This window comes from Rattus rattus, chromosome 3 (genome assembly GCF_011064425.1).
Source record: "Rattus rattus isolate New Zealand chromosome 3, Rrattus_CSIRO_v1, whole genome shotgun sequence".
Taxonomy (NCBI): Eukaryota; Metazoa; Chordata; class Mammalia; order Rodentia; family Muridae; genus Rattus; species Rattus rattus.
The window spans coordinates 25,990,558-26,003,871 of NC_046156.1; the positions used below are offsets into that span (position 1 = coordinate 25,990,558).

Below are 13,314 nucleotides of genomic sequence, written 5' to 3' on the forward strand. Positions count from 1 at the left end.
AATGATGAGGCCAAAATATTACAGAGAACCATGTTTGGAGGACTTCCTTCAAAATAAATCTTCATTCAGTAAATCTACCATTCACTGGAAGTGGTACTAGAAAGCTTTCTAGAAAGTTCATTGGCTTCTCAGAGAAATGAACACTGGCCTTCCCCTTTGAATGAATGCCGTGTCTGAAGTCCGAGATTAAGAAACCTCCACGTTCTTTTCTCTTCATTCTGTCCATCCACTTCTGTGGGCTTTGAAGCCGCAGTACAGGCCTAGTTACCATAACGAATAGGCTGACAGAGGCAGGGCGAGTATGCCCTGCAAAATACCAGGGAGAGCTCAGCCAGGGAATGTCCAAAACAAATCTATGGTGTAGGTCGGTTGCAGGAGTGTCAAAGGGAGTGTTTGAGAATTGTCTGAGGAAACCAGAAGCACATCACAGAGTGGAGCACAGCATGGGCTGCAGGGAAGGAAGTGGTGCCCAAGCTTCAGAAGGCAGAGGCATGGCTGATGGTGTTGCCCTAGCTCAGGGCCAATCTGCTTTGCTCTCGCTGGTTACCAAAGTTCATCTCTTCCTGTCACGAACACAAATTATGGTTGCCTAAGTCCTGCTCGAACTTGAACTTCTCGGACCTGATTGCTCCCTTTACCTCTGAATGCTTCACCACCCCTCACAGCATTAATATTTATACAGTAATTCTCCCCATCCTGATAGTCAGAAACGTTCCATTTCCTGCAGATAAAGCATCACTCTTTGGGCTGGTAGCTTAGGAATGCTGTCATCTCATTCCAAGCATGATGGGTTGCTCCTCCTCCTCCTCTTCCTCCTCTTCTTCCTCCTCTTCCTCCTCCTCCTCCTTCTTCTTGATATTTCTTCCTTTATAAAATTTTCTATTGGGTATTTTTATTTACATTTCAAATATTATTCCCTTTCCCGGTTTCCCGGCCATAAGCCCCCTATCCCATCTCCCTCCCCTTCTTCTATCAGGGTGTTCCCCCTCCCCAAACACCCCTCTTTCCGCCTCCCTGCCCTGACAGTCCCTTACACTGGGGTCCAGCCTTGGCAGAACCAAGAGCCTCTCCTCCCATTGGTGCCCAACAAGGCCATCTTCTGCTACATATGCAGCTGGAGACATGGGTCTGTCCATGTGTAGTCTTTGGGAGTGGTTTAGTCCCTGGGAGCTCTGGTTGTTGGTATTGTTCTTATGGGGTTGCAAGCCCCTTCAGCTCCTTCAATCCTTTCTCTAATTCCTCCAACAGGGACCCGTTCTCAGTTCAATGGTTTGCTGCTAGCATTCGCCTCTGTATTTGTCATGCTTTGACTGAGCCTCTCAGGAGACAACTTTATTAGGCATGCACTTCTTAACTTCATCAATATTGTCTAGTTTTGGTGGCTGTATATATATGGGCTGGATCCCCAGGTGGGGCAGGCTCTGAATGGCCATTCCTTCAGTCTCTGCTCCAAATTTTGTCTCCATATCCCCTCCGATGAATATTTTTGTTCCCTCTTTTAAGGAGGACTGAAGCATCCACTCTTCGGTCATCCTTCTTCTTGAGCTTCATGTGGTCTGTGGATTATATCTTGGTTAATTCGAGCTTTTGGGCTTATATTCACTTATCAGTGAGTGCATACCATGTGTATTTTTTTTTTTGTGATTAGGTTACCTCACTCAGGATGATATTTTCTAGTTCTATCCATTTGCCTATGAATTTTATGATGTCATTGTTTTCTATAGCTGAGTAGTACTCCATTGTGTAGGTGGACCACATGTTCTAATTCTTCTGTGGGCATTCACTCATCTTGTTAGCTACCCAGACTTCTCGACTGACCTCTCTCACCTTGGGTTGACTTTAGCTGCGCATTTCTCCTCTCTGTGGCTGATCTTCTTTCTTTGCTGTTCCCATGCTTCCCTGTCTAGCTCAGTTGTTTTTATGAGGCTTTCTGTCCGAGCCCATGTGTGGTGATGTCTTTACACATTGGGTATTTGCTCACCATTACGCCCATGAATAACTATTGTCTTGAGTTGAGAACATGCCATGAGACTGGAGTGATGGCTCGGTGTTTTAAGGGTGTGGATTACTATTGTAGAGGACCCAAATTTGGTTCACAACACCCATGTTAGGTAGCTCACAATAGCCTATAACTCCAGCTCTAAGGGATCTGATGTTCTCTTCTGAATTCTTCAGTCCACACACACACACACACACACACACACACACACACACACACACACACACACACACACACACACACTTTAAATATTAAAAGGAACATGGAATAGTTTTGTCTTTAAATAGATTGTTAGCTCCTTGAAGTCAGAAATCACGCTGTTACTTTTCATATTAGAGAATCTATTATAATAACATCATGAGCATATTGGGTATACTAGAGCAGTCTTTCCCATCAGTGGCTCCATGATGTTCTGGTATCATTTAGATAACTTATTTGTGGGTAGAACATCTGAACATAGGACGTTGTCTATGCCCTATCTGCCAGCAAACTGCAAAATGTCTTTAGACATTGTCAGATGCCCCCAGTATGCAAAGGATCCCCCATGAAATACCATTGATACAAGACAAACAGAGTAAACTTGTCAGCTGGGAGAAGACTTGCGTTCTTGAGAGAGTGAATGTGGTTGTTAAGAGAAGAATAAGGTTAAACAGGGAACCTTCAATTTTGACGAGAAGCCACTATATAAAAAGTGATTATATAATGAGCCAATATAAATTGGAAAAAAAAAACAAATACACTGTAATCCACGCCAAGGTTAAGAAGGATCAAGATGATGAGAATATCTGTGAATAGAAGTAATGAAGAACTTCATTTTTGTTTGTTTCATTTTTAACCACTTTATTCATAGGCTATCATTGCCTATAAAATAATACATTGTTATTTAATAAGAAATTTGTGTCTTTTTGGGTTTTGACCATATTGTTGATCAACCAAGGGTCTCCTACATACTAGGAAAGCACTTTGCTACCAAGTCACATCCTGGAAGACTCCATTGATTTCATAGAAACCTAATAAGTTCAGACTAAATGTTTTGTTGACACGTACTTGGGAGAGTAAGTTTTGAAACTGTGTGTGAATATTTTCGTAAAGGTATGTGTTTACCTTTATTATTTAAGCAGTATACTCAGGCGACAAAATTTTTCATCCCCAAGTGATACATATACGATAAGTTCTTATATCCATGTTTGTAGTGTAGGCATCAGAAAGAAACAGTGGTTTCATAACTTTTGCTACTTCACTGTAGGGTGTTAGTTTCGCATCATCACACTGGGCTTGTCCTTAGTGTTTTATGGGGGCTGCACTGCTGACCCAGGATTGACACACACTGTCCTCTTTCCACAGCTGTGTGCCAACCACAGTGTAAACACGGAGAGTGCGTCGGGCCAAACAAGTGCAGATGTCACCCTGGATTTGCTGGGAAAACCTGCAACCAAGGTAGGCCGACCCTGTGGAAGCCCTGGCACCTCTCTCCCTGACACAAAGAATTCCAAATTCTCCCCCACCCCAGCCATTTTCCTAGCTGTTACTCCCAACCGTGAAAGAGTTAAGCATAAAAGGTAAATACATTTTCCCAAAGGATGTCCCCTTACTTGTATTCTTGGATACTCATTAGAATTTGTTTGTGAAGAAGCAAATGGTGATATCTGTAACTTAACTCTTCTATTCTGGGGCTGCGAGAGAGATCGGCAGATAAAAGCTCTTCCTGGGCGAACCTGGTGACTTGAGTTTGAGCCTTAGAACCCACATAAAGGTGGAAGGAGAGAATTAATTTACAGAGTTGTCCCCTGGCATCTATGCATGTGCCATGGCACATGGACCCCCACCAACTCATAACACATGCACACAAATAAAACATAAATATATGTATATACATATACATATATATTTATATATACATACATATATGTATATATACATACATACATACAATTTTAAAAGTCTTACATTCTAGAATTTCTTCTTTCTCCTCTGATGAACTGGTACACCTTTGAGGAAGTGAAATACCATTTGTTATACTTAATTATATAGGTAATAACAAAACTGATCGCATTTTTCACTTGAAGGGACCAAAGGTCAGAGATATTAGGTGTCCTGCCTGAGTAAACAGAACCGGCTGAGAAAAGCCGGGTTGGCTTTGAGCTCTGACTTACACAGTCTGTATTCGTTTTGCTGGGCTAATTTTCAGTGAAAAATTACCACTGTACACTTGATTACACCACTCTTCCTCCACAGCCTTCCACACAAGGCTCCTCTTCTTAATTAACTGTACCTGCAAACTCCAACTGTTAGAGTTAAAAAGCTAAAAAGAAAGAAAAGTTAATGTTCACTTTCACTTGGAGAGATAAGAGTTATGCTTACTTGAAAACAAAAAACAAACAAACAACAACAAAAAAAAAGCTCACGTTTTTCAAACGCGTGTGACTTTGGCAACCCTGCAAAACCAGCAGTCAGGGTGCATCCCAACATGCATGGTTCATTCTCGGGTAGCAAGGACTTTGCAGCCTCTCTGATTTCTGGGTTCCTGAGGACTGTCAGCATGGACTCTTATTTGCTAAGTGCATATTACCTACTCACTAACTGAATGGCAGAGTCACACAGGACTCTTGGTCTTAAGAGTCACAGGGATGTAAGAGAGTCCCTTGGAGATTTCTGGTATCACATCTTATGTAGTCTGAGTCCATAGACTGAGCCTGTCCCTTACAAGCTGGGAGTACTGACCTGGGTAAGTGTGAGCTCAGCCTGGAGTCCCCATAAACCTTACTAGAGCAAATTGTGCAGACTTACCATGCAATAAATTAACGCTTTTATCTGGGCCTACACATATTCATAAAGTATGCCTCAGAGATACAGGAAATCAAAAGATTGTTTTTTTCCTCAAGGAAAGAAGTGTCAGTAAGCAGTAAGTTTGAAATAATCTCACATAACTGGAAATTAGCATGTGATTAGTTATGCACTGGGGTAAGGTAATCTCACTACAGGTCACATCCGCTTCAGAAGCAGCCTTGGAAACCTGCTTGGTGGAATTAAAAAAAAAAAAAAAAAAGCTCTTGAATGACAGACACTCGGACTTAAGAGATGCTTGTATGTGACCAGAATGACAGGGCAAGCTATGCTTTCAACTGCCTGGGTGTCATAGTCTGCACACCCAGCCTGATCTGGTAGCTCTGGGTGTCATAGTCTGCACACCCAGCCTGATCTGGGAGCTCTGGGTGTCATAGTCTGCACACAGAGGCTGATCTGGGAGCTCTAGGTGTCATAGTCTGCACACACAGGCTGATCTGGGAGCTCTGGGTTTCACAGTCTGCACACCCAGCCATAGTCTGCATAGTCTGCACACACAGGCTGATCTGGGAGCTCTGGACTTCATAGTCTGCACAGCCAGGCTGATCTGGGAGCTCTGGGTGTCATAGTCTGCACACCCAGGCTGATCTGGGAGCTCTGGACTTCATAGTCTGCACACACAGGCTGATCTGGGAGCTCTGGGTTTCACAGTCTGCACACACAGGCTGATCTGGGAGCTCTGGGTTTCACAGTCTGCACACCCAGGCTGATCTGGGAGCTCTGGGTGTCATAGTCTGCACACACAGGCTGATCTGGGAGCTCTGGGTTTCATAGTCTGCACACACAGGCTGATCTGGGAGCTCTGGGTTTCACAGTCTGCACACACAGGCTGATCTGGGAGCTCTGGGTTTCATAGTCTGCACACACAGGCTGATCTGGGAGCTCTGGACTTCATAGTCTGCACACACAGGCTGATCTGGGAGCTCTGGGTTTCACAGTCTGCACACACAGGCTGATCTGGGAGCTCTGGACTTCATAGTCTGCACACACAGGCTGATCTGGGAGCTCTGGGTTTCACAGTCTGCACACACAGGCTGATCTGGGAGCTCTGGGTTTCATAGTCTGCACACACAGGCTGATCTGGGAGCTCTGGACTTCATAGTCTGCACACACAGGCTGATCTGGGAGCTCTGGGTTTCATAGTCTGCACACACAGGCTGATCTGGGAGCTCTGGGCTTCATAGTCTGCACACACAGGCTGATCTGGGAGCTCTGGGTTTCACAGTCTGCACACTCAGGCTGATCTGGGAGCTCTGCACACCCAGGCTGATCTGGGAGCTCTGGACTTCATAGTCTGCACACACAGGCTGATCTGGGAGCTCTGGGTTTCATAGTCTGCACACACAGGCTGATCTGGGAGCTCTGGGTTTCACAGTCTGCACACACAGGCTGATCTGGGAGCTCTGGACTTCATAGTCTGCACACACAGGCTGATCTGGGAGCTCTGGGTTTCATAGTCTGCACACACAGGCTGATCTGGGAGCTCTGGACTTCATAGTCTGCACACACAGGCTGATCTGGGAGCTCTGGGTTTCACAGTCTGCACACACAGGCTGATCTGGGAGCTCTGGGTTTCATAGTCTGCACACACAGGCTGATCTGGGAGCTCTGGACTTCATAGTCTGCACACACAGGCTGATCTGGGAGCTCTGGGTTTCACAGTCTGCACACACAGGCTGATCTGGTAGCTCTGGGTTTCATAGTCTGCACACACAGGCTGATCTGGGAGCTCTGGGCTGATCTGGGATAGTCTGCACACACAGGCTGATCTGGGAGCTCTGGGTTTCACAGTCTGCACACACAGGCTGATCTGGGAGCTCTGGGTGTCATAGTCTGCACACACAGGCTGATCTGGGAGCTCTGGGTTTCACAGTCTGCACACACAGGCTGATCTGGGAGCTCTCTCTTCTTTGGACTTGTTGCTCTAACATCAGATATGAACTTAGGGTTTTGAAATCGTTATACTCTATAAGACATACACTGCCTGTTACAGTGGGTGGAATTCCAACTCAAATTCTGTCAAGATTCTATTTACTCATTTGCTCTCCCCTTGTTATTCTCCAGTAATGCTCTTCATGCCCATTTCCTCCTCAAGCATCTCTACCCAACAAATCTGCCCCATCCAAGAGAGAATACTATTATAAATAATCCTTTTACAGTTGGCCCACTGGAGAATTCCTTTTGGCATGTAAATTATTATATCACCTGGACATTCTTAGCATGTAAACATATCATGTCATCATATATATATATACATATATATATAAAGACATTTTTCTAAATGGACTTTCATATTAATTTCAAAAGAAATACTTCATAAGCATTGATTACTAAGTAGTTTTGGGCTGGTTTCTGTTCCATGTGTCTATTTCCTCATCCCAAGGAAAGAACAGCATAGAACCCTGATGTAGAAGCGGACATTAAGTCCGGGTGTACTGCTCACAGCAGAAGGCCAATTGCCTTGCCGAGCACACTTGGAAGCGCTTTCACCCTAACTATGGTGCTATCAACAACAACCTTGCTTTCTAAAAGTTCCAACCCCAGGAACAAATGTGCCTTTGATTTAGGAGGTTAAGTGGCCCATAGACAGAGCGGGTTGTGACGCAGAAAGCACTCTAGTTCAACGTGAACCAAACCTGGCATTCGTTTTTATTCTTGAATAAAAGCATGATGTCTGTTGTGTTATGATTTAGGTAAAACCCATATGCAAATGAGCATTCGTGCATTGCTTGGGAATATTTTAAACTACTATTAGCGATGTAACAAGATAAGATTAGTCTTAAAACCGGTCATTTAAACTTTAATATTTAAGCAGGGTTAGTTGGTTATGTCAGTATTTGTATAATGTGGTTTTGTTGTCTAACTCCTGTTGATAAGGGTCATACGCCATCTTTTTTGTTGTTTGTTTTTTAATGGTATGAAAATGGTGGATTATTAATTTATAATTTTTCTTTGGCAAGGAAACTATCATAAACTTTTAGAGAGGAAAATAATGAGAGAGAACAATTGGAAATGAGTCATGAAGTAGCCAGAGCCCCGTTAAGCTCCACCAACCTTTTGTAATTGTGTGATATATACTTGTGAAGATTTTTAGGGCTAAAACTGACATCAGTTCAAAGCTGACTCTTATTACCTTCTCCCTGCCGTGAAGACGAGCCCATCCACCCAACTCCTCTTGACCAAGGCAGTGAACAGCCTCTTTTCCAACCCCCGGATCATCAAGCTACAAGCGTACCTTCAAGGGGTGAGCGTACGTTGTCTCAGGTGGTCACTGCTCCCACCTGCAAGGCTTCCTGCGGTTTTGTGATGTCTTGCAATGAAGACTGGTGCAGGGCCACCCAGCCTTCAGCCTGAGCATGTGAAGCAGGCTGTTGGGAGTGGTCACCTGTTGCTGATTCTCCCTGCTTTCCAGGGAGCTTTCTCTCCTCTTCCTGTATCACGAATGGCTACTTTCCTCCTCCTCTCTGAGTTTGGAAACCTTTCCCCAAAAATCAGATTTCAAGACAGCTTTTTCTTTCATAGGCAGGAGAAATCAACAGTTCTTCTACAAAGGTCTGGGTGACTTTTCCCAGGTAGATTTTAAAAGGAATTCTTCTCTTACAGTCTGGGATATGGGGTTTTAGGTTTGTTGAGAAATCAGACCACACCGTGGCCTCTTTCTTTTGGTGTACACACTGTAATGGCCAAAGGGTGGAGTTCTGATCCTAATTAGTTGTTCATTGGCAATCTATTGGGAGCATCTCAGTCTTATCGCCAGTTTGTTGTAGGGGAACAGGAAGGAAGGTCTTGACCTGCTTGTCTGGGGGGCTGCTATGAACTCGTTCACCCAGAATGAGTCTCCACTGTGATGAAAAATTCTGAAGGGGAGTAAGGTGGTAGGATCACTTTCTCATTCTAGATTTTATCTTTACCCACACATATGCTTAACTTCGAATAACTGAAATAGTTGGTAAAAAAAAAAAAAATGTGGTCTCTACAACTTGCTAAATTTGTACTTGCTCTGTACAAGAGGCCAGAACAATGGTGTTCGCTTCAGAGTTGCTCATAATTAAGGGAGTTAAGGTCGTCGATAATTAGACATCGATTCACCTGTGACCTTACTTTAGCGGGATAAAGTTTCAAAGGTTAGATTTCTGAAACATCATGCAATTTAAGCATCAAAGGGGAAAAGTCCAGATGTGTTAAAGCAGATGGAAGGTGGCTTTCTGTAAAAATCGAGAGGCTATCTTGTTTGAGGACTCTCTCCCAGGTTTTTCAAGCTACCTTTCATTGTCTGCGTGCTAATATAGTTTCTGACTCTTTTTGTCCTGAAGTCAAATAATGATGCTATGCAGCTTGCATTTCTGTTCTAGACCAGTTTCCTTCTCACCCCCAACCTTCCCCGCTCCTCGCTCCTGAATCCACCAGCCTGCTTAAATGTAGCTGTGATGATAACGTTGTTCACCAATTTCATGTGTAGTATTTAAAGTGTTTGGATATAAGGGATAACATTGTATCCTTTCGTATAAGACATGTGAATGATAGAGTTCGTTATAATTTTATTATAGATCTATACTATGTTTTCAGGGTAAGATTAAAGAAACCTTTAAAATAGAAACACTAAGGTTTATTTTCTAGATTCATTTACCAGCTTTTAATCTTCTATAAGGCAGTGAGGACCAAGGCGAGTCTTCCGTGCTTGCTCTAAGGACATTTACCACCGTAATTTGAAAGTGTCATTTAAATTTTCAGAGTTGATTTGATAAAAATACAGTTGTGAGTACCACATTTATCACACATCGACTCAATTTTGTACGGCTTTGGGTCAACACAGAAATAAGGTGGGATAATTGTAGACTAGAAACCCTGAAGAACATGGAGGGCAAAGAGGTTCTTCAGCAAGATGCCAGGAGCTTTGATGTTCCCTCCTCACAGGCTGGACCCCTGTTTTGCTATGTCTGTAGTGGTTCTGCTGAGGGGGACTGCATGTTAGAGATGGGGCTGGGCAGTCATCAGGGACATTACACCACCCACCTGTCAAGGGAATGCCATGCAGTCCTTTAACAGCTGCTGGAGCAATTTCTCAAGTTGTTGCCACATGCCTGAGTTATTACATAGCTTTTAATATCAGCTAATAGAACCAATATCTCCTCATGTTTACCCATTGGATACTTTCTGTTTTCCTCCTTTTTCCATATTTTTTCATAGAGCAAATTTTCAGAATTTTTAAAACTATGACAAAAGAAAGTTTGTTCTTTTTTTTTACATAATATTTTTTATTGATTATTTGGGAATTTTGCTTCATGAACCCTGATCACACTCACTTCCCAGTCCTCCAACCTTTGTGACCCACCCTCAAAGAGAGAGGGGGAAAGGAAGGGAAAGAGGAGGAAGAGGAGGAAGAAAAACCAAGTCCATTGTCAAACTCTCAGTGACCAGACCCTTAAAGAAAACTGAGTCCTTCCTCACTCCTACCACACCAGAGCCCTCAATTCTGGAGAGCTACCTGTCGGCATCCATCACACAATTAGTTTTCATATCCTTCCAGTTTCATGATTCCTAACCACACAGCACTTTTCCCATGGGAAGGAAGAGATAAATATGGATTAAAGACCTTTTAGACCTCTGGCAAACAGGATAGAATCCCAAAGGCATGGGAAGGGCCTCACTGACCAGCACTAGACCAGGTTGTGCTGCCTCCAGTTGGCTTCAGCTTTTAGCTGGGGTGGGTGTCAGAGAGACTCCCACAGGCTTCCAATCCTCCTGGCTTGTTTGCTTGCCCTGGTTATAAACAGCTGTTGGTTCCAGTAAGGAACCCCCAGAAGTTTCTGTTGCTCTCTAAAAATAAACTAGGGACTCTTAATTGACACTCTAAAAAGCCATCAATAGCCTTCCCTTGAAATACAGAGTCATATCTTACTCTATTTTGTGGCTTTTGAGCACAGAAAGAAAGAGATTCTCTCTCATACTCAGCTTTTTAAGTTGTCTCCAGGGAGCCATAAAGGCCTGTATTACTCAACAGGATTGATGTTAAGGATGCTAAGAAAACTTTTAGGAACTAAGAAAGATTTGCCTGATGCAAATGATTAATATCCTTTCTAAGACAAGGCAGAAGAGGATGAACAGGCAGGAGAATTTCACCTCGGGCTGCCACGCTCATCCCTGCAGCCTTCAGCAGACCCAGAAGTCAATGTTTTTGATATAGAAATCTTCACAGTACCCTCTGTGAAGGGGGATTCTTATTTTTTTTAAAAACACTTAAAATGTGGTTCTGCTTTGAAAGCCTTGGACCAGGCAAGAGACAATGAGATAAAAAACTGCAGAAAGCACAGGAAATGGCTAAGGTCTTTGCCGTGTTTATCTAACCTTTCTAGAATTTGCCCCGCTGCCAATGTGCTTACACTGGAGAAAGGGCAGAAAAAAGACCAAGTTGGAGAGTCAGTAAGTGTGAAAAATATTTTGAGGTGAACTATTTATTCGGTGACTTTAGCACACAGTCTAACTGCAGGTTTCAGTGAAATATCTCAGACCTCAGGTAAAGGAGTAGATCAGACTTAACTTCCATTCGATTAGGAAACAGCTTTGTAACTAGGTATATTATCTGTATTTCTTTCCGGTGATATGGATACATTGATAATTAATTTATGCTAATCATACACATAGGCTGCTGTTCCCAGACACAGTGATCACACATGTGGTCGCATTTCTCCTTAATGAGGTCTACATGGTGGGCATTACTATTTCATGGTTTTATGTCACTGAATTTTATGTTAACTTGAGGCAGTGTACAAATTGGGCTGGAAAACTTCTATATTGTGGGACTCATTAATTTCCCATTGATACTGAAGCCAGCAAACATAAAATACATAATGACGTTTTGTCCCTTAGTGTCCCCACATGCTCCGCTTAACTGCCACACGAACAAAAACACGTTGAAAAGCTTTGAAAAGCTTGTTTTGCGACTTGAATGGATTAGCAAACACGGAGCTGAATTTTCTCCCATCCAAAGTCTGTGTAGCACCTCTCAAGTTGAACAAGAAAAGAAACAAAACCACACTAGCAGTCAGTCTGATCCATGCAGGTTTTTTGGAAACATAGCTGCCCTTTGAACAGGTCAGATCATTCTGATGTTTTAACATTTTGCACATTCTCTGTGAAGTGGAACGTGTCATGTAGTTTCCTTTTTAGTAGCGTTAGCAGGAGTCCCATTAGCAGGAGTGGTTCTAATGGCAGAGCATAGATACTGTGAGCTTAGTAGCAGTTGCCCAGACAACAGAGCAGCTCTAGCCAGGGGCTGAGTGTGCTGTTTTCTGTAGGAATTACAGACAGGTCTATAATTAGAATTGCAGGTCTGCGAGGAGAATGCTCCCAACTGTCCCTAAGGTTCAGAGACCCATTGGTCCCAAGCTACATCTGGTTGCTCCCAACGTAATATTCGAGTTCAGGTGACACAATGGACTTTATCTGTCACAGAAGTGATAATTTCACTGTCTTGACCCACTCTTCGCCTTCATCTTCCCCATTGAGGAGCGTTTGGAACGTTTTCCATCAGTGCCGAGGTCGTGATGTGTGTGCTTTTAACCCCTCGCTGTTCGCAGATTTAAACGAGTGTGGCCTGAAGCCGCGGCCCTGCAAGTACAGGTGCATGAACACCTTCGGCAGCTACAAGTGCTACTGTCTCAACGGATACATGCTGATGCCGGATGGGTCCTGCTCAAGTATGTCAAGAATCTTAACTCCTTTCCAAGCGCTCTAGGCTTGATTTCTGACGTGCTTCCGTAGTCTGCCTTTAGGGAAGCTGCTTCTTCATCTCCACCCAACAGGATGCGTGAATGTGTTTGTGTGCATGCCTGAGGAACTAAGGATCAAAGCCAGAGGTGCACATTGATATACATGACATTCCTCTTATTGTGCAGGCCAACATTAAGTGGGGTTATAAATCGTATCTAGAGCAGGAATCACATCTTCTAATGTTTTTCTCATCGGGCTTCCCCACTCCAGGTCAAAGAATTTTAACTATCGCTGGGGGCATTGCTTACAGAGAATTCATCCAGTCTGTTCATAAATATTTCTCAGTTCATTTTTATAGGATGATTTGAGAACTATCCAAAAAAAACTGTTTTAAGTGGAAATGAATATAACATTAGGAAAAAATGATTTTTTTATAAGTATGGTCTCACATATCCCAGCCTTGAACATAGTGTGTGTGTGTGTGTGTGTGTGTGCATTTGTGTGTGTGCATGTGTATGTGTGTTTGTGTGTGCGTGTGTGTGTGTATATGTTGTGTGTGTGTGTGTGTGTGCCTGTGTGTATGTGTGTGTATGTGTGTGTGTGCGTGTATGTGTGTGTGTGTGTGTGTGTATGTGTGTATGTGTGTGTATGTGTGTGTGTGCGTGTGTGTGTGTATGTGTGTGTATTTGTGTGTGCGTGTGTGTATATGTGTGTGTATGTGTGTATGTGTGTGTATGTGTGTGTGCATGTGTGTGTGCATG

The 13,314-nt window shown here is 43.4% G+C and overlaps 1 protein-coding gene across 4 annotated transcripts in view; it reads left to right on the top strand.

The window, feature by feature from the left end:
* Npnt (nephronectin) overlaps nt 1-13,314 on the top strand; it is a 71,433-nt gene that overhangs the window by 29,989 nt on the left and 28,130 nt on the right. For 3 of the 4 annotated variants that reach the window (XM_032897299.1, XM_032897300.1, XM_032897301.1), the window contains 2 exons: nt 3,344-3,436; nt 12,421-12,540. In XM_032897299.1, the coding sequence (XP_032753190.1) occupies nt 3,344-3,436; nt 12,421-12,540 (213 nt within the window). Of the gene's footprint in view, nt 1-3,343; nt 3,437-7,994; nt 8,088-12,420; nt 12,541-13,314 lie in introns of all 4 variants that reach the window. The other variant, XM_032897302.1, reaches the window with a different exon arrangement.